General features: G+C 57.3%; 1 protein-coding gene across 2 annotated transcripts; it reads left to right on the top strand.

Annotated features, from left to right (window-relative positions):
• The first annotated feature begins 2,718 nt into the window (after positions 1 to 2,718).
• Positions 2,719 to 23,438, top strand: HSPA12B (heat shock protein family A (Hsp70) member 12B). 2 transcript variants are annotated; one of them, XM_084886803.1, is made up of 13 exons: positions 2,719 to 2,964; positions 8,578 to 8,637; positions 11,512 to 11,609; positions 12,624 to 12,748; positions 15,485 to 15,587; positions 15,933 to 16,037; positions 16,333 to 16,449; positions 18,346 to 18,520; positions 19,437 to 19,523; positions 19,979 to 20,083; positions 20,177 to 20,435; positions 20,841 to 20,944; positions 21,525 to 23,438. In XM_084886803.1, exons 2-13 carry the CDS (start codon positions 8,595 to 8,597, stop codon positions 22,184 to 22,186), a joined length of 1,983 nt encoding a protein of 660 aa, XP_084742929.1. In that variant the 5' UTR covers positions 2,719 to 2,964; positions 8,578 to 8,594; the 3' UTR covers positions 22,187 to 23,438. The 2 variants fall into 2 exon arrangements, with proteins under 2 accessions (XP_084742929.1, XP_084742928.1); XM_084886802.1 differs by having other exon boundaries at positions 2,722 to 2,964; positions 15,401 to 15,587.
• Positions 23,439 to 23,545: the final 107 nt, after the last annotated feature.

Raw genomic sequence — 23,545 nt, 5'->3', positions numbered from 1 at the left:
GGAGATCCTGAGCAAAGGCCAGAGGAGGGAAGCCTGGCCTGAGAGAGATGGCTCCTGGAGGACACTCAGAGCCTCCCGCTGCCCCCGTGGGGAGAAGCAGGAAGCCGCTGAGGTCAGTGGGTGGGCCCACAATGGCGCCCGAGGGAAGAGGAGGGAGGTGCAAGAGCACAGGAGGACAGCGAAGGGCAGGGGCTCTGCAGGACACTTGTCCCTGCCCACCTGGGCCCAGACCTTCTGATGGCAATTGGCTCGAACCTCCTCTCACTTGGAGCGGGATCATGGGGTTATTGGCTGTCCTCTGCGTCAGACTGGAAGCTGCCCAAGGGTGGGGCCTGAGACTCCCAAGTGAGGCTGAGCTAAGGGGCCTGACATGGGGGGGGGGGGGAGGCAGAAGGCTGCCGAGCAGGAGGGCGCCCAGAGATCCCCCCCGCCCCCCCCCCCGCCCACGAGTCTTCATTCCTGCTCAGAGCCAGCCCCTCAGAGACGAGCCAATCTGTGGAGCTAAAGATGGGGATGGAGGGAAACTGGGAGGAAAAAGGGAAAACAAGAGGCAGATTACATTTGAGGGGCCAGACCTTGCGCCTCTTCCCCACACACTCACAGACAGCCATGGCGTAGACCTCCCAGGCTTTGTCCCACCTCTGAACTGAGAGCAAGGCCTGCCAGCCCCCAGCACACACTGTTACACACTCACAGACAAACAGAAACACTCACACAGCCCTAGCTGGTTTTGGTCAGTGGGTAGAACATCGGCCTGTGGACTGAAGGGTCTCAGGTCCATTCTAGTCAAGGGCACATGCCTAGGTTGCGGGCTGGAGCCCCAGTAGGGGGTGTGCAGGAAGCAGCTGATCAATGATTCTCTCTCACCATGGATGTTTCTCTCTCTCTCTCCCTCTCCCTTCCTCTTTAAAATCAATAAAAATAAAAATAAATCTTTTTTTAAAATAAAAATATTAAATAATACACACATCACAAGAGACACACTCGAACACAAACATACATGTACACACAGTCACAGATACAAGCAAACATACCCACACACATACACATACCGCCACACCCACAGATACACACACTCAGGGCAGCATGGAGGTTGCCAGGTAGTGACATCCAAAATTGTCTAGTGCAGCCCTAGCCAGTTTGGCTCAGTGGATGGAGCATCAGCCTGCGAACTGAAAGGTCCCAGGTTCCATTCCACTCAAGGGCACATGCCCGGGTTGTGGACTTGATCCCCAATTGGGGGACTTGCAGGAGGCAGCCAATCCATGATTCTCTCTCATCATGGATGTCTCTCTCCTTCTCCCTCTTCCTTACTCTCTGAAATCAATAAAGATGTATTTTTAAAAAATTGTCTAGTGCAGCACACACCCTACCCCCAACCTCCTTGCAGGTGGCTCTGGGGCAGTGGCCCTGTCAATAAGGATACAAGCCAAGGAGAGGTGATAGTTTAGTTGGGGAGCCTTAAGCTGGGCGGAGAGGAGGAGGGAGGAAAAACGGCCCCTGCGAAGGTCTGAGTGGGAGGCAACCGTGATGCTCAAAGGACTGTGGGAGCCTTGTCTTGGGCGAGGGCTGGGCGAGCAGCCAGAGACCAGGCACCTCAGTGCGGAGAGCAGGGCTGAGCCACCCTGAGCCTCTGGGGCACGCTCGGTGGAGGGAAGGGGCCTGACCAGGCCCTGCCTGAACAAGGAGGACCTGGGGCCCTGCCAGTGGCTCAGAGGATGGCAGGTTCATTCCTGGTCAGGGCACTAACCTAGGTTGTGGGTCCAATCGCCTATGGGAAGTGATGGATTGATGGATCTCTCTCTCTCTCTCTCTCTCTCTCTCTCTCTCTCTCTCTCTCTCTCTCTCAAATCAAATAACAAATACTCGCCCAGCCAGAGTAGCTCAGTGCTTGAGCATCAACCTATAAACCAGGAGGTCACGGTTCGATTCCTGGTTAGGGCACATGCTCCATCCCCAGTGCAGGAGGCAACCGATCAATGATTCTCTCATGGTTGATGTTTCTGTATCTCCCTCTCTTTTCCTCTCTGAAATCAATAAACGTTTTTTAAGGAGGTCCTTGGGGGCAGAGTCAGCTGCCTTACAAGGGCTTAGCAAAAAGGGGTCTCCACCCTGCAAACCCCCTTTTGGAGGCCACACCCCAGCATCCTCAAGAGGATCTGGGTTAGGTCAGGGGCAAGTCTGTGCGACCCCACAGAAAAGGAGCGGGAGCTCCTGGCGGAGGGAGGGAAGATGAGTTCTGGGTGAGCCCCTGCCGGCGGTGGGGGCCCAGCCGGTGAGCACCCTTCTCTCTAGGCCTCAAACTCCAGCAAGGACAGAGCCAGGCCCACTGGCAAGGGCTGCCTTCACCCTCAGCGGGCCTCCTGTCTCTCTCACCGCTGGAGACCAAGCTGGGGGTGGCAGGGTGGGTGGTCTGGGCCCAGGGATTGGGGGGTCGGGGACGGGGTGCTATGAGGGGCCTGGGGCGGGCTTTCCCTCCCCAGCATGCAGTCCCCCCCTCCCCATGGGCTGGCCTAAGCAGAGTCCGAGGTGGGCCTGTCCGGGCAGGCAGGGGGCCCCTCGGCAGCAGCAGCAACCGAGCCGCAGGAGGCCGACCAGGGGTATGGAATTCCTCTCCCCTCCTTCCCCGCCCCTTCTCCCCCCCTTCCCCACCCCACCCCCCGGGCTGCTGGGGAGCCGCCGCCAGGCGCTGCAGAGGCTCAGGGAGGGGCCCTGGACGCCGGGCCAGGCTGGGCCCCTCGGCGGAGGCCCCGCGCAGCAGGCCCCGCCCCGGCCTCGCACATCTGGGCTGAGCGCGGGCCCACCCGGCGGCGCGGCCATCCGGCCTGGGGGAGGGGAGGGGGCGGCGCGGGGCGGCGGCGGCGCAGGGAGGGCCGTCGAGGGCTGCGGACGCCGCGCAGGGCGCTGCCGCGGGCTGGGGCCGCGGTCCGGGCGGCGGGCGGATCGCGCTGTCGGAGGGCGGAGGTGAGTCCGGGGCGCGGGGAGCAGAAAGGCGCCGAGGTCAGCCCTCCGCCCCGGGCCGTCCGTCCGTCCCGTCCTGGGCTGCGGGCCGGGGCCCCACCGCGGGCTCCCTGCGCCCGGGACGCTGGGCTGGGGACGGAGCGCAGGGCCCTCCCGCCAGCGGGGCTGAGGCTGAGGGCTCCCCTCCAGGCGCTGGGACCCCACACGCTCCGCAGAGGGGGGCTGTGGGCTGTGGGATGAGGGTTTGGGGGTGCTGGTGAGGCTGGGGGGCTGCTGGAGGGGCCAGTTTGTGGAGGGCAGGGCGCCCAGACCTGAGTAGATACCTGGTGTGTGTGTGTGTGTGTGTGTGTGTGTGTGTGTGTGTGTGTGTGCGTGTGTGTGTGTGTGTGTGTGTGTTTGGGGGGAGTCTTGGATGGGAGGGGCGGTAGTCCCGGGACCCGTGGTCCCCGAAGTTCTAGAGTGGCTGGGGGGCCGGCGGGCCACCGTTCCAGCCTGCGGATGGGCCTCCTGCCCCGGGAGCTCTGGTTTCCCTCCGGGAGGCCAGCTTCCGGGTCCAGGTGGGGTGGGTCTGGGCTCCCTGCAGGCCAGGGGGGTCTTTCCGTGAAGCCAGCTCGTGTGGGGGAGAGCCTGAGAGGGAGGGAGGGAGGGGGTGCTAAAACGCGGAACCCCTGAGAGAGCTAAGGCAGCCAGTTGCCCCCAGAAGGTAAGGGCGGGGATGTGGGGACTGGTGGGCAGAGGACGGGAGGGGCTTCGGGGACCGGGCTCTGTGGGACAGAGGTTGTTTGTGAACTGGCTGATCCCACGATGAGGACCCACTGGGTGGGGCAGGATGCATGGAGGGACGGGAGGGGCCGTTTCTGTCACCCTTGCCCCAGCCCAGAAGGAGGCAGCCTCCCACCGGTGCCTCTGGCTGGGAGAAATGCCTGTGGCCTCTCTGCCCGCCGAGAGTCCAGTCCTGGCCATTAAAGGGCTGGCAGGTGCTGAGGGAGGGCCGTGGGTGGGAGAAGCTGGAAATATGTGGGGGAGAGAGGGGACCTGTGCAGATCTGGATGGGCTCTTTGTCCTCACGGGCAGAGGACAGGTACGTGTGGAGCCCGGAAATCCAGCAACATCACGTGCCCCCAGTGCTCTGGGAGGCATAGGTACCCATCCTTGACACCCTCACCCCAGGAATAAACCCTTGGAGAATTCTCTCCATCAGGCAAGAAGTCCTAGGCCTTATGATTTGGGGGAACACTCTAGGATGAGAGTCTCCCGTTTCAGTCCCTACTCAGCCACACCCTGCCCTGGTCCCCAATGACTGACTGATCATGTCAGTTGGGTAGAAGTCAGTGCCAGAAGTCATGGTGAAGCCAAAGATTAGAGGTCAATATGAGGTCAAGGGCTAGGGGTCGTCAGTCCACGGGCAAGGATGGGTCAGCCCAGGGGCAGGGTTAAGGATCTGTGTCTGTGGGAAGAGTAGGGGTCAGGCTGGGGCCAGAGTTCAGCCTGTGCTTGTAGTCAGGAAATGAAGTTACTTTCTGTGATTTAAATCAAACTGCCCCACCCAACGATTCTTAAACCCAAGCAGCGGTAGTCTGAAATTGCCAGGCCCCTGGGACAGCGTCTTCCTCACCCATTCCCAGCCACGGACTCTGCCCAGACATTCAGCTTTGGGAGTTGAGATTGTCCTGAGCCCCATGTCCATCATTCTCCTTAAATCTCTCTCAGTGTGTGCGCATGATGGGAGGGGAGGGGGGCATGTCCTGAAGACAGATGGTGCTGCCACCCTCTCCACCTCCACCTCTCAAGGAATCAGCGGGATCCTCCTTTTTTTTTTAAAAAAAAAAAAAAAAAAAAAAAAAAATTATTGATTTCATAGAGGAAAGGAGACGGGGAGAGAGAAACATCAATGATGATGATCAGCTGCCTCCTCCATGCCCCACACTGGGGGATCGAGCCCACAATCCAGGCATATGCCCTGACTGAGAATTGAACCAGGACCTCCTGGTTCATAGGTCAACGCTCAACCACTGAGTGAGCCGTGCCAGCTGGCAGAATCCTCCTTCTTTAACACAAATTGATTCCAGTCTTCCCTCCCTCCCTAAAGATTAAAGAATGACTACAATAAACTCTCATCAAACCAAAATCTTCTAAGAAGAGAAATTCAGAATCCACATCCTAAAGGGAAAGAATACTACTCACATCTGTCCAACTCCCTGCCTTTTGTCAACCACCTATTTAAAAAAACAAAACAACAAGACAAAACATTTTTATTGATTTCAGAGAGGAAGGGAGAGGGAGAGAGAGATAGAAACATCAATGAGGATCATTGATTGGCTGCCTCCTGCACGTTCCCCTCTGGGGATTAAACCACCATTGACTGGAATTGAAAACGGGCCGAAACTGGTTTGGCTCAGTGGATAGAGCATCGGCTTGCCAACTGAAAGTTCCCAGATTCAATTCCGGTCAAGGGCATGTACCTTGGTTGCGGTCACATCCCCAGTAGGGGGTGTACAGGAGGCATCTGATTGATGATTTTCCCTCATTGATGTTTCTAACTCTATCCCTCTCTCTTCCTCTCTGTAAAAAAATCAATAAAATATATATTTTTTTTAAAAAAAGGAAAACAGGACCCTTCAGTCCCCAGGCCAACACTCTATCCACTAATCCAAACCGGACAGAGCTCAACCACCTTGTTTTTACCTGAACTTGACGGTCACAAGTCCTCTATGTGACCCATTTTGCAGTAAAGTCACCAGAGCACAGAGAGGCAACCAGGATACACTCCACCCAGGTGCCATAATAGGTCCTTGCCAGCCCTGAGAGCCCAGTGTAAGGCACTCAGTGAATCACACACTCAGAAATGAGAGGTAACTGGGCCCGCTTCAGACAGCTGGGGAGATTATAGGCTTACAGTGACGGCTCCTGACTCTTCCTGGTGGTTCTAGATTATTTCTCCTCCAGATACAATAGCCTTGGTCCAGAAAATCCATTCATTCATTCAACAAAGTGTTTCTCCGGCACTTAGCTCAGAACCTGGCACAAAGAAATGCTCAATAAGTTTTTGCTGAAGAATTGAAACGATGTACAAATAGGGCTGCCAGCTTCTCCTTTGTGGCCTAGATCCATTGTGTGCTGGTAAATGTTTTATAGTCAACACGACAAAAGGGAGAAAACCCTGATTGTAGTGTTTGCCAATTTCTGTGGTGTAAATGCTCCCACCATGGCCGATTTCAAGCTACCAATGTGATATCAATGAATGTGGAATTGGGAAGAGATGTAGAGAACCTGCTTTTGCCAGCCGGTGGGAATCAGCTCCAACATGCCACTCTCTCACCCTGAACTGGGCTCCTATCTCTGGCTCTCAAAGCCTGTACCCACCCTGTCTATTTGCTTTCCTTTTCTCGGCATCACCCAGCTGCTCTATGAACACCCATGACCCGCCCCTGTCTTTCCCCCTGATTCTGATTCCTGCATATCCAACTTTGCACCTCCAATGAGAGCAGGATTGAGTGTATCTGGAAATCTCCATGGTGCTGGCCATGTGGGAGTACCCTGGACATGTCTGGATGTCTACGCATGACGGGGCTGAGTTCTGTGAACTGTGCATTAGCCAGGATGCATGTGTGTATGTGGGCGGGGGAGGGGAGGGGTATGACAGTGCCCACCTGTGTCTGTTGGTGTTCTATTGGCAAAACTTCCTGGCTACAGAGAGGGAGTGGGCTCTGGGCAGCTCCCCTTAAGCGTTATGCTCCTCCGGATACTGCACATTCATCAGCTCCTGATCTCAGCTATCTTCCTGGAAGTGCGAGCTCCATTTGCCTACCCTCTGCTCTCTCCTCGCCTAAGCCTACCTGACTCCCACTCCTCCTCCTCCTTCCACCAAAATGCAGCCCTGGGCCATTCAAACAGGTGTTTCCAGTCTCATCTAACAACTGAGATGCCATGAAACCATGGCAGGAGACCTAGCATCTGGGTCTCCTGGGCCGGCCCACCTTCCTGGAGTCAGCCTTTATGTGAAGGGTCCTTTCCCTTCCCTTTCCTTCCCCCACTCTGCTTTCTGCCAGTGACCCCCAGGCACCCATCTCCACCTCAGCTTCTCCCTGACTTCTAGATCACATATCCCCTGGCCCCTTGGTCTGTTCCCTCAGCTGTTCCCGAACTCCACCCGGAACACTGCCCCTTGCGCCCTGCAAGCCTGTGTCTGTGGGGAGGGCAGGGGTCAGGGGAGCTTGCCCTTCGCCACTGTTCTCCATCTGACCACCCGTCTGCCAGTTTGAGTCAGATACTGTCATCCACGACAACTTCTTCTTAATCCCCATGTCTAACCCTGCCATCCTCCATCAGCTCTGTTGGTTTTAACCTATAACTTCATTGTATCCACTTCTGTCTCAAGAGACACAGCCAGGAGCATCATCAGTCTCCTGGAGCCCTGGTTGTGCTTCTGCTTCCATACTGTCCCACTGCAGTCTACACCCCATACAGCCAGAGGAACTTTTTAAAAAATATATTTTGTTGATTTTTTTTACAGAGAGGAAGAGAGAGGGATGGATAGCTAGAAACATAGATGAGAGAGAATCATTGATCAGCTGCCTCCTGCACACCACCTACTGGGGATGTGCCTGCAACCAAGGTACATGCCCTTGACCGGAATCAAACCTGGGAACTTTCAGACTGCAGGCCAATGCTCTATCCACTGAGCCAAACCGGTTTCGGCAGGAGGAACTTTTAAAAACGCAAATCCAGTCATGACCCGACCTCCTCCACTCGGCCGTTTCAAAATTTTCAAGATTGCCCCACCTGTGTAGCTCAGTGGTTGAGCATCAGCCTATGAACCAGGAGGTCATGGTTGAGCCCCGGTTGGGGCCTATGCCCACATTGTGAGCTCAATCCCCAGTGTGGGACCTGCACGAGGCTGCCAATCAATTATTCTCTCTCATCATTGATGTCTCTATCTTTCTCTCCCTCTCCTTTCCTCTCTGAAATCAATAATTATATATATATATATATATATATATATATATATATACTCTCAAGATTTGCCGTTGCCCTTCATGGGAAACAAAATCTAAAATAGGGTCCATGAGGGCCTGCCTGCAGGGCCGGGCCAGGCCAGCCCCTCTCTCCAGCCTTACCGTGCTTTCCTCTCTGTAACCAATTGTGACCTTGGTTGCATCATTTGTAATCTCAAATCCACATGGGTGTTTATCTGATTATAATCAGTTCCCTGCCGGGCTGTGGGCCCCTGGGGCAGAGACAGTGTCTCTCCGGGTCTGTCTCTGATGTCCCTCAGCACCTGGCACAAAGCGAGCACCAAAAACATGTATTTTCATCCTGATTCCAACAAAGCAACTGTTAAAAAAGACATTCTGGAGAAAAGCTGGGACTGTGGACAGAGCATTAGATGAGATTAAGGAATTGATTTTGTTACACATGGTAATGGTGCTGTGGCGATGTTTTTAACAGTCTATCTGTTGGAGAGACATATTGAAGAATTTATAGGTGAAACAACATGACGTCTGGTATTTGCTTCAAAAGACTCCAGCCAAAAGCAAATAAATAAAACAAGTAAGCATTCAATGAGGGAACAAAGGAACAAATAAATGTCATTTGCATGTCTGTTCCTGTTCACAGCCTCAGGGCCTGCAAAGATGCTGGCTGTCCCGGAGATGGGCCTGCAGGGGCTGTACATCGGTAAGAATCCCTCCCCTTTGCCCCCACCCACCCTCCACTTGCTCTTGTCTGGATCGGGGTACCTCTCCCAGAAGAAGTTCCTGAGAGTGTGTGTGTGTGCAGCTAGGGTTAGAGCACACAGGGCTGTGTATGTAAGTGTGTGAGTTTGTGCACACTTCACTCCTGCATGCACACATGACATATATGTTCATGGGACCCTGTGCGTGCGTGTGTGTGTGTGTGTGTGTGTGTGTGTGTGCGCGCACGCGCTGCATGCACACATGACATATATGTTCATGGGACCCTGTGCGTGCGTGCGTGTGTGTGTGTGTGTGCGCGCGTGTGCACGCACAGAGAAGTTCTGTGTGCAAAGGACTCTATATGCATGTGCATGTTTTGTGTGTGTACAGGACCTGGTTGTGTGTGTGTGTGTGTGTGTGTGTGTGTCTGTCTATCTGTTTGCTGTGGGCATATCTCTGTGCACTGGGCCTTGTATGAGACTGTGTATATCTGCAAGTAGGTCCATGTGCACAGAATTCTGTGTGTGTGTGTGTGTGTGTGTGCAGGGGCGGGAGGCCAGGAGGCAGGAGGGACACTCCTCAGGAAGTCCACTCACAAAGACCTGGTGGGCTGGGCCTTCCTTCCTGCCTCCCTTCCCAGGCTCAGGCTGCACAGCACCTTGGCCCTTCAAGCTGGAGCTGGCGGCAGGGCCTAAGCCCATGCTGGTCGCCTGAGGAAAGGGAGCCCTGAGGCTGTGACCAAAATGTCCCTGCCTCTCCAGCACCCCAAGACAGACTCCTGCCCTGTCCAGGCACTTTCTAGAGTCCCCCTCCCTTCCTGCCCTCACACATGTTCCCAGGGTACCCCAGGCAGGAAGGGCTGGGAGCTGCCAGGGCAGCCACTGAGGGAGCACAGCCCTGGGCCCCGGCTCAGCCTGAAGCCAGTTTGCTTTGTCCATGGCTCTTTTTTTAATTTCAAATATATTTTACTGATTTTTTACAGAGCGGTAGAGAGAGGGATAGAGAGTTAGAAACATCGATGAGAAAGAAACATCGATCAGCTGCCTCCTGCACACCTCCCACTGGGGGTGTGCCCACAACCAAGGTACACATTCGATTCCCTTGACTGGAATCGAACTTGGGACCTTTCAGTCTGCAGGCTGACGCTCTATCCACTGAGCCAAACTGGTTTCAGCTGTCTATGGCTCTTTATGCCATACTCCATCATCCCCTCATCCCCATGCTGGAATCTCAGGGCAGCCCCAGTCCTCCTCACGGGAACCCTAGGAAAGCCGAGTGGTGGTGACAGGCCACCAGCCCACACCTGGGGAGTGTCTAGCAGACAGACCCCTGAGCTGCCTGAGCCTCCAAGCCAGGCTTTGGGCTGCCTTCTGGGGCTGTGTTGCTTCCTTCCTTCCTTCCACTGAAGGTCCAGCTCAGTCCTGGGCCTGTGAGAGAGGCTCAATGGGGCCCCATGCCCGCAATGCTGGCTCCATGCGTATGTGTTGTTGGAGGGGTCGGGGGGTGACTTGGGATTCACTTCCTATTTTTGTGGACACCCCTCAGCTCAGGGCTGGGCTGGGGCGGTGCTGCCCTGCCTTGATGCTCACAGGCAGCCAGCTGAGCCTGTCTTTCACCCTTGGGGGAATACTAGGGGTACGGTGTATGATGTGGATTTTTTCAATAGATGGAGTTACACATGTGTTGATATATATGTGATTTGATATGTATGCTATTTTATTGTATTGCTTCTTCAGATTACCACTTGTTCCGATCGACGGCACACACACTTTCTGAGCAGCACTTCAAAACGTACGAAGAAGTGGAAAATCGGGTCTCTGAGTGGTTTGCCTCAAAACAACAAAATTCTATTGGGCCGGTACCCACAAATCACCTGCAAGATGGGGAAATGTGTAGCTAGCGATGGACATTACTTTGAAAAAAGCATTTTTGATGTTTCTCTTGAAATTATTGTGTTTTTTTCTATTACAAAATCCATATTAACCGGTTAATAATGCGGATTGACTATTAACAGGTTAATAATGTGGATTAGCTGTTAACCGGCTAAAAATTCAGATTGACTATTAACCAGTTAATATTGTGAATTTTGAAAACACGATAATTTCAAGAAAAACATCAAAAGTGCTTTATTCAAAGTAATGTCCATCGCTAGCTACGCATTTCCCCATCTTTCAGGTGATTTGTGGGTACCGGCCCAATAGAACTTTTCTTGTTTTGAGGCAAACCACTCAGAGACCCGATTTTCCACTTCTTCGTACGTTTTGAAGTGCTGCTCAGAAAGTGCGTGTGCCATCGATCGGAACAAGTGGCAATCTGAAGGAGGGAGGTCTGGTGAACACAGCGGGTGGGTTAATACTTTCCAGGCAAGATCTTATAACGCATCTTTCCTACGGTAGCAGAAGGGGACTTGCTCTCTCGGTTCTGAGAACCGTGTGGCTGAACTCTAGGGGGCGGGGCGCTTCCCCACCTTTCCTGGTTTCTCCACCTTCCACCCCACCCCAGGCAGGAGCTCCCCACCCCCTCTCTCCTGCTCTTCTGTCTCTGCACTCTGTCTAAACCCACACACACTGCTGCTCTGCCTCTCCCCGCCCCCACTGTGTCTGAGGGGTGCTGGGGGAGATGAGGAGTCCCCCGGTGAGGCATGGGTCATCCTCCTGGGATGGTCACCTCTGGCCGATAATAAGCCCTCAGCCTGCTCCTGCCTCAGGTGTCCCTGCTCCGTCTCATCCTTCCTCCCCTCCCACCCATCCCCCTTGTTCAGCAGGGCACCCTTGCCTTGGCCCAGCAAGGACCCATGGGAGAACCTCCCAGGCCTGGGGCCCAGCTGCCAGCCCCTACCCTGATTGTGCCACAATGACCTCCCCTCTCTTTGCAGGCTCCAGCCCAGAGCGGTCCCCCATTCCCAGCCCACCCGGCTCCCCAAGGACCCAGGAAAGCTGTGGCATTGCCCCCCTCACACCCTCGCAGTCTCCAGTAAGCCTGGCGTGGGGTCTGTGTGGTGGGTGGCCCGAGTGGTGTGGAGCTGGGGGAGGGGGAGAGGTGCTCCAGAAAACAGGACCTGGCAGGGCCGGGGCAGGGCTGGGGGTACCACTGTGCCTCCTGCCCCAGCACACCCAGTCCTGCTCTCTGCAGAAGGGTTAACCTGATGTGACCTTGCACTTTGAGGGGTAACGATTCTGTTGAGGTGAGCCCCAGTACTGACACCCAAACACCCGCTCCGGGATGACACCCAGGGGCTGTTGCAGCTCACCTGCCTGGGGCGGGCGTGTTTCTGAGCACATGGCTTTTTCAGGGTCTGCACTGGCCCTCCCAGAGTTACCCACCCCCCTCCTGTCTAGTATAGCCCCACCTCAGGAAGGGGAGACACACTGCTAAAAAATACATGGTTTGGAAATTACTAGCTTGAACTATCCAGGACATAACCCTCCCCCAAGCTCACTGGGCCATGTCACCCCAGACAGCCTCAGCCAAATTATCGAGCCTGGGGGGCCCCTTTGTTCTCAGGGAGCCAGGCCTGGGAGAAGGCAGGGGCCACTCTGGGCACATGCACGGGGCCTCTCTCCTCTGCCACAAAGCCGACCGTCTGGTTGTGCCACTGTGGCCGCAAAGAGCAGCGGGGTCAAATACACACAGGTCCTGTGCTGTGAAACTGCCAGGAGCAGCGTAATTGCTCCCAGCTGGCCCCGGGCTGTGGGATGGTGTGAGATGGCGGTGGGCTAAGGCTGTGCAGACAGAGGTGGGCAGAGAACCAGAAGCCAGGGAAGCAGGAGCTTGAGCTAACAGCTGCGCAGGGCTACCTGGGAGGCAGCTGGCATCTCCGGGGATCAGCCTGGAGCCTGGGATCGGAGAGGAGCCCAGGCAGGCAGGCAGGTAGGAGGAGGTGAACCGGGGATGGGCTGGGCCTCAGCCAGGAAAGAGGGGGGACTCCCATCTATGCCCAGCCTGGCCCTTGGGCTGCTCCCTAACTCCTAGGTCTTGCACTTGCAGAAGCCCGAGGCCCGAGCCCCCCAGCAGGCCTCCTTCTCTGTGGTGGTGGCCATCGACTTCGGGACCACTTCCAGTGGCTATGCCTTCAGCTTCGCCAGCGACCCTGAGGCCATCCACATGATGAGGTGAGGGCCCCTGGGCTGTGAGGCTGGGTGGGGGAAGAGGGGCTGGGCCTGGTCCCAGAAGTCCTGTCACTGAGGAGACATGGGGTACCCTCAGAGCTCCTGCCACCCCAAGTCTGGGCTCCCCTCTGGGGTAAAAGTCTGGAGGATGGCCCTTGGCCTGTGCCCCCGCCTCCAGTGGAGCAGTCCCCTGCCCTCTGCAGGAAACGCTGGGCTCTGGTTTTTTTTTTTTGGTTTTTTTTTTTAATATATTTTATTGATTTTTTACAGAGAGGAAGGGAGAGGGATAGAGAGCTAGAAACATCGATGAGAGAGAAACATCGACCAGCTGCCTCCTGCACACCCCCTACTGGGGATGTGCCCACAACCAAGGTGCATGCCCTTGACCGGAATCGAACCTGGGACCTTTCAGTCTGCAGGCTGACGCTCTATCCACTGAGCCAAACCGGTTTTGGCTGGGCTCTGTTTTTAATTTTAAAACATTTTATTGAGATATAACAACATTCAGGAAAGTACACAAATATCTGGGCTTGCTTACAAACACATACACACATATATGTATGAATATGTGTGTGCGTATGCCTGTTTCAAATAAAAGTGGGATATCACACAATTTGCCTTCTTTATTTTTATTTTTTATTGATTTTAGAGAGAGAGGAAGGTACAGGGAGAGCATAACATTCGTTGACTGCCTCCTGCACGCCCCCTACTGGGATTGAACTTGAAACCAGGGCATGTGTTCTGTACAGCACGATGCCTGACCAACTGAGCTCACTGTTTTGTAGACATCTCATGTCAATACATAAAGCTACCACTTTCCTTTTAACAGTTGCATAGTATTGCATAGTATGGATGTTTCAAAATTTATCCATTCTTTTACTGATGTGTGTGTGTGTGTGTGTGTGTGTGTGTGTGTGTGTGTGATTTGGGGGGGGGGTCTCTCTAATTTTTCACTATTACAAAAAAATGCTGCAAGGAATCTCCTTCCTTGAAAACTTGTGCTGGGATTTCTATGGAGTAGATTCTTAGAGGCAGATTCCTAAGTCCAACATCTCAAGTGAAAAACAAGGACATGAAGGATCAGAGGGCTAACCAAGTTGCACAAGTCACACAGTCGTTATGAAAGAGATGGTCAAAAAATCCATCCTGGTGTCGAGTTTATTTGAACAAAACATTTCTTTAAACCCTCCCTCCAGACCTGCAGACCCTGATCCTAGAGTGTATCTTAGTGGGGCTGCTGCCAATAGGGAGAGTATAGAAGGCCCCAAAACTCCCAACCCAGACTGAAATGGGGCATCAGGAGCACCCGCAGGGCCCGGAGGCGGGATGGAAGGGTGGGTGGAGAGGCCGATGGTAAGGTCACTGCCCCACAGATACAGGGACTTGGCCTTCAGGAGCCCGGGCTGTCGTTCCCCTTTCTCTGCTCCCCCATCTCCACATGAGCCACAGAGGCTCTGAGCGTTTACAGTCCCCTAGGGCCAGCTCAGAGCAACGGAGGCCACGCTGTGCCCCATGTGGAGCCAAGGACACACGAAGGGACACTGCCTCTGCCTGTGGAGGTGACAGTCGCAGGAAGTCACTGGGGGACATCCTGGCCTCCTCCCAAGCCTTCCCCACCCCTACCAGCCACCAAGTCCCATCGTTTCTGTCTCCTTACTATCTCTGGAGTACCATCCACTTCTCTGCATGGCCACCACCCTCTCTCACCTGGACAGTTTTTATTCTCCATCCTCCCTCCCCTCCAGGCTGTTGCTACATGGACACCTGTGACCTTTCTGAAGGCAACTGTGATCATGCCTCTTCACTCCCCCACCTCACCCCCAGCAAGAGAGAATTCCGACACGGCATTTGATGGTCTTCTTTAGCTGACCTTAACACTCCTGTCTTTTCTCCTGCTGCATTTTGAGCTCACCTACAGCTAGTCCTCCTGTTCTTTCACATCTCTAAGCGTTTGCCCATACTGTTCTTCTACCTGGATTCCCAGTACCTTCCCCAAAGGGCCACAGGGGCAAGCAGGGCCTGGAGGAGTCAGGAAATCAGGGAAGATCGCCAGGTCAGAGAACTGGGCGGGGAGTTCTGGGTGGAGGTCTGCATGTGCCTGTGAATAAGGAGGTTTGGAATGTCATTCAGGTTTGGGGGGACCTGGCAGATGTCAGCTGGGGTCAGATAGGAATGTCGTGAATGCCTTAAAGGAGCTTGGCTGTGGAGGACGGCCCTGAGCGAGGCGAACTAGCTGGCTGGGAGAAGGCCTCTGCTAGGATGCTGGAGAGACACGGCAGGAAGCCAGACCCGGGCAGATGGACGGATGACGGCTGGCTGCTTCATGTTAAGGGTGCAGGGAGGCGAGGTCATTTGAGGTCAAATGACGATGGGAGCCCAGAATGCCGGGTGCATCCCGTAGCCCCATGAATAGGGAGGATCCAAGAGCAGCATTCATGGAGATCTGACTGGATTCCAAGCTCCATCTTTATTTTCACAAGAACCCTAAGAGGCAGGTACTATTATTATCCCCACTTTACAGTAGGGAAGACTGAGACTGGGGGAGGCTAAGTGGCCTGTCAAGGTCACACAGCTCACCCCAAAGCCATTATGCAACCCTCCCCGCCCCCCAAGTGAGGGTTGCCGCGGACCCCACTGATAGCCCCGTCTCTACAGGAAGTGGGAGGGCGGGGACCCAGGCGTGGCGCACCAGAAGACCCCCACCTGCCTCCTGCTGACCCCGGAGGGCGCCTTTCACAGCTTTGGCTACACCGCCCGCGATTACTACCACGACCTGGACCCCGAGGAGGCTCGGGACTGGCTCTACTTCGAGAAGTTCAAGATGAAGATCCACAGCGCCACGGTGAGTCACATCCCGGCTCAGGACCAGTGCCAGCCGGGGAAGCGGGGTCAGGAGGGGAAGGGGCTGGCCTAATGGAGGGTGGACAAGGAAGGGGGACGGGTGTGGTGGCTAAGAGGATGGAGCTTGAAAAGAAGGAAGGGATGAAGGCGTGGCTGAGGGTGAGAATATGGGATATGGTTAGAGGAGAGGCGGGGCTAAAGAGACAGAAGGAAAGGGAGATTATAGAGCTAGTGGGACGATGCCCAAGAGGATAAGTGCCAGGAAATGGGGTGATTTTAAGAGCGAGGTCGTCAGGAAATGGGGCAGAACTACGGCCTTCTGCAGAGCGCCCTGTGTCCCTGCCAGGATCTCACCTTGAAGACCCAGCTGGAGGCGGTCAATGGAAAGAAAATGCCTGCCCTGCAGGTGTTCGCCCATGCCCTGCGCTTCTTCAAGGAGCATGCTCTCCAGGTGCGCTGCGGCTCCACCCCCAGGCCCACCCTTTCCCCTCAGCCCATCCCTTGCCACGGTCAGAGGTCAGAGGTCATCTTCTCCACTCCCCTGCCTTCTCGTCTGGTATGTGCCATAGAGGTGTTGGTGGAGGGGTTAGTGTTAGGGATTTTCCCGATTCTGCTGGAAGCTCTTCCTGAGGCTTGATCAGTTCTTCCAGCTCCCACAGAGGGCTGAAGACACCCACTGGAGCCAGCCCCTCATCCCACTGCCCCTCATCCCACTGCCCCTCATCCCACTGCCCCTCCCGCTGCAGGAGCTGCGGGAGCAGTGCCCATCGCTGCCCGAGAAGGACACTGTGCGCTGGGTGTTGACGGTGCCCGCCATCTGGAAACAGCCCGCCAAGCAGTTCATGCGGGAGGCCGCCTACCTGGTGAGGACGTGCAGGCGGAGCGGTGGCTGCTGCCCGGGAGATGCCCCAGGGAGGGCCCCACGCATCCCCTCCTGCGCCCCGCCGCCCCGGGACAGAGAGTCCTTGTGGGAGGACCTCCAGCTGTGACTTGCTGGGCATTTTGGCCCTTTGTTGCCGCTGGGGGAGGGAGGTGGCTGCAGGAACAGAGGACTGAGGGACGAGAGGCACTGCCCAGGCCAGCTTAGCCAGTGTCTTAAGTCGGGTTTCCTAAAAGCAGAGCCCAGGATGGGACTTGTGCATTGATCTATTGAAGGACACTCAGGAGAAAGGAGTGGGGGAGTAGGACAGGAGAAAGAGCTGAGCAGAGATGTGGTCTCAACTGGAGTGTGACCTCAGCCCGACCCCATGGCGAGCTCTGGAGGGGGAACTGCACCCCCGTGTTGGCCACGGTGAGGCAAGGGGGCCAGTGTCTGTTACTGGTTACTGGGTAGAGGGGGGTCCTCTCCACGCGAGCTGGCTCCCATTCGGCTGAGGGCAGCTCCAGAGAAGGGGGCGGCTGTGAGCCAACAGCAGCCACACTCCCGGGTGCGGGGCAGGGTACTGCGAACACGCTCCATCCAGCATCAGTGTTTTCAGGAATCCATCACCATCACAGCCCCAACCACTGCAGGCTCCTGAGCACAGGAAACTGAAGGGAGGGGGTCTGGACCAGTGTTCGCTGGTTTTCCTACCAGAAGAGATACCAAAGGTCTGGGGAAGGATGGGTGGAGCTCGGGCACCCCCTCTCTAGTAGAGATGGGGGGAGAAAATGGAACAGCCTTCCAGAGCAAGACTCATTTCTCGGTCCTGACCCTGGGGCTTTGGAGGACACCCTAGGACCTACAAAAGGAGTCTCCGTGCTGCCTGAAGACCCCTTGGAGGATACCAGGGTCCCCAGTGGGCCAGGCATGCGCCCAGGTGCCTTTGCTTGTCACTGGAAGACGCTCACCCTAAGCCTGGTGGGCATCCCCCTGCAAAGACCAGAATGAAAGCAAGGCTGTGCCCAGCTAGAACAAGCACCTCCTCTTCCCCGCCCCCCCCCCCCCGCCCCAGCCATAGTGCCCCTCCCCCTGCCAGTTTACCCACTCTGCTTCCTCCCACACCGTTCCCTGGCTGCCAGCTCAGGAAGGGCTGGCCCTGGCAGGAAGTCTGGGTACCCACCCCTCCCTAACCCCCACCCTGTCAGAATCCAGGGAATCCCACAAAATCATAAAAGAATCCACAGGGATTCCCCCATCCCCATGCAGGAAGTAACGGCTCCCAAATGGTTGTCTCCCCCAAATGGCCTGTCGTGGTGCCTGGAATTTCACTAGGCGTTTCCTTCCTCCCACATGAGAGTCCCCAGGAACAGAGTCCTCCTGTGGCCGCGGTGCCACCAGCCTGGTGAAGGGGGAGGGCTCAGTGAGCCAAGAGGGGTCCCCACCATCTCATTAGATCGATGGTCTGCCCATTACTTACTGTACCCCTCCACTACCACCCCCCCTTCCCGCCCCCCCCAACACACACACACACACACACACACACACACTATGCCAGAGTCTCCACTAACACCCTCGGCCAGTGCCCAGCTGGCCAGCCAGCCCTGCTCCTGCGAAGGGGACTTGCTGCAGCTCAGGCCACGTTGGGCAGCTCAGCGGGCCAGATGCCAAGGTGCCCTAGGTGTTCACTCTGTCCAGGGCCCCTTCCTGCTGGGCGACCCCATGGTGCTCTTTACGGGGACCTGTGGGCAGCTCCAGGCTTGTGCAGCATGGAGGGGCCTGAAGGGGAGGGTGATGGGGAGGAGATGGGGGCGCCACAGGCCCTGGGTGCCTGCCCTGGGCGCCCTCTTAGGTGTGACAGCCCACGGTGCTCCTGGCTCCGCCCACAACCTGTCTCCAGGCGGGCCTGGTGTCCAGAGACACGGCAGAGCAGCTGCTCATCGCGCTGGAGCCCGAGGCGGCCTCGGTGTACTGCCGCAAGCTGCGCCTGCACCAGCTCCTGGACCTGAGCTGCCGGGCCCCGGGCAGCGGGCGCCTGGGCGAGCGCCGCTCCATCGACTCCAGCTTCCGGCAAGGTGAGCCACCCCAGGGCCTCTGAGACCAGAGCTCAGCTTTGTCCGGCAGGAAGGAGCCGCACCCCCCACCACCACCACCACCTAATCTGCAGAAGCCCACGAGAGGGCAGAAATACCCCACCTGGAGTTCAGTTGGAATGAGGAGGCACAGCCATGGCCCGGGGAGCCCAGTCCCAGGGCTGAGGTTTCCCCTTGCCCTAGGGGAGCACTGACTGAGGAGGGGGACTCAGCCTCGCCCTGAGTTTGGGGTCTGGGGAGATAGCCTAGCCTGGGGAGGGGTGCTTGGGTACTGACAAAGGAGGAAGTCAGCCCCCTCTGGGCCAAGGGGAGGTCTTCAGGCGCGTTCCCCTAAACAACCCCTGGACCCTCCCCTCCCCTCATGGCACATCAGCTGCTCCCCTCCACCCCCCACACCAGCCCCAAGCTCCTGCTGCAGGACCAGGCACTGAGACAGCTATAATCAGCCTTGTTTATTGTGACAGGAGAGGTACAAGTCCTGAGCTCCCTGGGTCCCCCGAGACCTACCCTGCACACACACACACACTCACACACTCACACACACACACACACACACACACACACACACTGGGTCCCCTGAGACCTACCCTGCACACACACACACACACACACACACAGCTCCTTCAGACCCTCCCAGCCCTGATTCTCCGCAGCCTGAGCCCTGGCCCTGCAGCCAGAAAGACTTCCCCGCAGCTGCCGGTGACAGAGCAGGAGATGATCCCATCAGGCTCCTCCAGACCCTTAGGGATCAGCACCCCCTTCCATTGTGGAGCAGGAGTGTCAGGAGCGCTGGCTGCTCCGGGAGCTCATGGAGGCGTTGGCGGGAGGATGAGGATTGCGTGTGGCAGCTGAGACACCTCCTTCTAACCTCCCTGTCCTGCTCCCCCTCTGCCCCCAGCCCGCGAGCAGCTGCGAAGGTCCCGCCACAGCCGCACATTCATGGTGGAGTCGGGGGTCGGAGAGCTGTGGGCAGAGTTGCAAGCAGGTGGGGAGATGGGGGGGAGGGGTGTGAAGGTGGGACGGGATATGGCTTGGGCCCTCCAGGCCCCTATACACTGACAGCTGGAAGGGAACATTCAGGAAGTTGGCTCCAGCTCCTAAAAACCCCTCCCGCCAACATCTGCTGGATCTAACCTGGCAGTCCCTTCACAGTCACCTGCACCCTCACCCCACTCACAGCCATGCCCCTAACGCATGCTCCTTGCAGACTTGCAGAGCCCTGGACTATACCCCTCCCCCGCACCCCACACATACACATACCGAATGCCCTTACCCGGCGGCCTTAGCTCCAAGAACCTGAAGCCTCTCACACCTCCACATGGCCATCCCTGCAAGCAGGACTCCGGACCTGCTAGGAGCAGGGCTGGAGGCTGGCTGGGAGGAGGTGCAGGGCTCGGGGTGCAAGGCAGGCCACGAGGGTGTGCTCGCGCTCCGCTGCAGGAGACCGCTACGTGGTGGCAGACTGCGGCGGCGGCACGGTGGACCTGACGGTGCACCAGCTGGAGCAGCCCCATGGCACCCTCAAGGAGCTCTACAAGGCGTCCGGTGAGTAGCCAGGCAGTGCCCTCCATACCCAGCCGCCAGTGCCCTCTGGCCGCCACGCCTGCCCTGGTGCCTTCATCCCCTGCCCCGCCCCAGGTGGCCCCTACGGCGCGGTGGGCGTGGACCTGGCCTTCGAGCAGCTGCTGGGTCGTATCTTCGGCGTGGACTTCATTGCCACCTTCAAAAGGCAGCGGCCCGCAGCCTGGGTCGATCTGACCATCGCCTTCGAAGCCCGCAAACGCACGGCAGGCCCTCACCGCGCGGGGGCGCTCAACATCTCCCTGCCCTTCTCCTTCATCGACTTCTACCGCAAGCAGCGCGGCCACAACGTGGAGACGGCGCTGCGCAGGAGCAGGTGGTCTTGGGGGCCCTGGGCTCGGTTGGGGAAGGCCCCTAAAGGGAGGTGCGGGCCGCAGCGGGCAGTGGGAGTCAGCCTACGGCACGGCTCTGCCAGCCCTGCAGCAGGGGCAGCGCAGGAGTAGGCCAGCTAGACTAAGCGGCCCAACCGGAGCAAGGGAATCATGGGCCTCGGGAAAAGGACCCACGTCTACCTTCTCTCACCCTTTTCCCCCTACACACACACACACACACACACACACGGAACTTCATGCCTGGAACAGAAGCGGGCCCGGGCTGAAGCCCCCGAGAGAGTGGGGATGGGATGACACATAAGGGGCAGTCAGCGCCCAGGCACACAGGCCCGGGCCCACAGTGGTACCCAGGAACCTGACATACGGACCTGCACGCCCTTCACCTGCAGCGTGAACTTCGTGAAGTGGTCCTCCCAGGGGATGCTCAGGATGACTTGTGAGGCCATGAACGAGCTCTTCCAGCCCACCGTCAGAGGGATCATCCAACACATAGGTGAGCGCCTGAGCCTGGGTCCCCCATTCCCCCCACATACACACCCTAACAGATGCGGGAATGACTGCCTGTTAGTGCCTGGAAACCCTCACATCCATGCACTGGAATGAGACCCAGAACCATCTGGAACCCTGGAGGAGGCGGTGCGCTGGGAAATAAGAGCTAGGAGGGATTGTGTGTAGGCTTGCCAAGTTAAATAACCTCTGCGGCCTCAGTTTTCCAGTTTATAAAATGGGGTGATAGTATCGGGTTCCCAAAACTGTTATCACGGGGATTTAAAGGAGCTGAAGTATCTAAAGAGCTCACAGTCTTGTGCGCAGAAGGCAGTTATCAGGTGCATAGCCTCCCCTCAGGGCCTCCGTGTGGGGGAGGGGTGTATTGGTGGGGAGGCAGAGCTATTTTAATGTTTTCTTCATCAAAATAGGGCAACCGTTTTATAGCTGAAATGGCTAGTTCCTGATTGCCAGGCAGGTGGGGAGGAGGTACCCGTGGCCTCGCAATGGCAGCCTCAGCAGCTCACACTGTCCCTCCCATCCCCTTCCCTCCTCCCCCCCGCCCCGCACCCCACCCCACCCCGCAGAGGCGCTGCTGGCGCGGCCGGAGGTGCAGGGCGTGAAGCTGCTGTTCCTGGTGGGCGGCTTCGCCGAGTCGGCGGTGCTGCAGCACGCGGTGCAGGCGGCGCTGGGCCCCCGCGGGCTGCGCGTGGTGGTCCCGCACGACGTGGGCCTCACCATCCTCAAGGGCGCCGTGCTGTTCGGCCAGGCGCCCGGCGTGGTGCGGGTGCGCCGCTCGCCGCTCACCTACGGCGTGGGCGTGCTCAACCGCTTCGTGGACGGGCGCCACCCGCCCGACAAGCTGCTGGTGCGCGACGGCCGCCGCTGGTGCACCGACGTGTTCGAGCGCTTCGTGGCGGCCGAGCAGTCGGTGGCGCTGGGCGAGGAGGTGCGGCGCAGCTACTGCCCGGCGCGCCCCGGCCAGCGGCGCGTGCTCATCAACCTGTACTGCTGCGCCGCCGAGGACGCGCGCTTCATCACCGACCCCGGCGTGCGCAAGTGCGGCGCGCTCAACCTCGAGCTCGAACCCGCGCCCGCGGACAGCGGCCCGGACGCCGCCGGCGCGCCCCCCGGACGCCGCGAGATCCGCGCCGCCATGCAGTTTGGCGACACCGAAATTAAGGTCACCGCCGTGGACGTCAGCACCAACCGCTCGGTGCGAGCCTCCATTGACTTTCTTTCCAACTGAAGGCGCGGGGGGGGGGGGGGGGGCGGGGGGGGCCGGGTGCCAGCCGGGCTCCGTCCGGCCCCGCCCACCTTCGGTTTGGAGCGCGGGGGACCTGGCGAGGGCGTGCAAACATCCTGGTTCTGGTATCAGCGCTCCTTCCCCCGCCCTCCTGCCCGGGGAGATGAGGTGGCAGGAGGAGGGGTGGGGAAACATCCAGAGGCTCGGCTTTGGGATTAGGCCCAGACTGACTGTAAGGCTGAAGGGCTCTGCCAAGGACTGGGGTCAAGGAGGCTTGATGGGCACGCCCATAGGGAACACGTGACTCCGAAGGCAGAATGCTCCAGATGACTGGGTCCCGGCCAGAACTGGGGGTGGGGGGTGGATGCAGTTGGGAGGGAAAGGCCAGGCAAGGCCCATGGCGGAGGGGCAGCAGGAGGAAGGGGGTTGTCTGGGACTGATTGGTGGGCACACAGGGAGGGGGCAGAGCAGCCCCGCACCACAGGAAAGTGACGCAAGAGGGACAGGGGTGGTAGGGCCTTCCTGGGGTGGTGCTGACCACGCATGTATGACTGTTAATTGTAGAAAGGGCAGTAGCAGGCTAATGAGACGTGTACAGGGTGAAGGCACTTCTGAGGGAATGTGGGTAGCATGCTGGGGGCGGGCTTTCCTTCGGGACAGATGAAGGCCCCCGGGGCAACCTGTGAATGACCCACTTGAACCCTACCCCAGCCACAAAATGGGGGAGGGACATTAGGAGGTCAAAGGGGACACTAAGGACTGTCTCAGCTCTGCCAGACAACTCAATGTGCCAGTATGCCCGCTCAGACATGGAACAGCCTTACCTGCCCAAGGTGACAATAAAGCATTTGCGCTGACACCTCACAAGAGGGAGCCCCAGTGATGTAGTAGAGGGGGCCTGAGTTCCAGAAAAAAAGGGAGAAAGCTTTCAGCTGTGCATGGGGCTGGGAACTGATCAGGAAGAGGATGCTGGTGTCTCCTTGTCAAGTATCCCAAACAGAACGCCCCCACTCCACATGACCTCTCTCTGGCCTGAGCAGAAGGGCCCGCTCCACCCAAACTCTCTTGGCAACTGTTCTCTTGCCTAAAGTGCCATCACTGTAGATACCGTGTTTCCCCGAAAATAAGACATCCTCCGAAACTAAGACCTAGCGTATGGAAAGGTAAGACATCCCCTGAAAATAAGACCTAGCGCAACTTTGGAAGAAAAAATTAATATAAGACACTGTCTTATTTTCGGGGAAACAGGGTAGCTCTTTGGGGACTAGGACTATAATACCACACAGTTCCCTCGCCTCCTAAAAGTAGGAGCTTAACCAGAACTGTACCTTGGCCCATAGTCTAGGGATTGGGCGTTCTCAG

The sequence above is a fragment of the Pipistrellus hanaki genome (assembly GCF_964339955.1).
Source record: "Pipistrellus hanaki genome assembly, chromosome: 6".
Lineage (NCBI taxonomy): Eukaryota > Metazoa > Chordata > Mammalia > Chiroptera > Vespertilionidae > Pipistrellus > Pipistrellus hanaki.
Note: the sequence above shows the minus strand (reverse complement) of the source record. Positions and strands in the feature narration are given on the sequence as shown.

What these genes read in the sequence shown, in the direction of transcription:
- HSPA12B (XM_084886802.1), top strand. Translation starts at nt 8,595, where the DNA reads ATGCTGGCTGTCCCGGAGATGGGCCTGCAGGGGCTGTACATCG. An exon ending in CCTGCAGGGGCTGTACATCG is followed by an intron (nt 8,638 to 11,511) that starts GTAAGAATCCCT and finishes CTCTCTTTGCAG; the next exon opens with GCTCCAGCCCAGAGCGGTCC. An exon ending in TCAAGGAGCATGCTCTCCAG is followed by an intron (nt 16,038 to 16,332) that starts GTGCGCTGCGGC and finishes CTCCCGCTGCAG; the next exon opens with GAGCTGCGGGAGCAGTGCCC.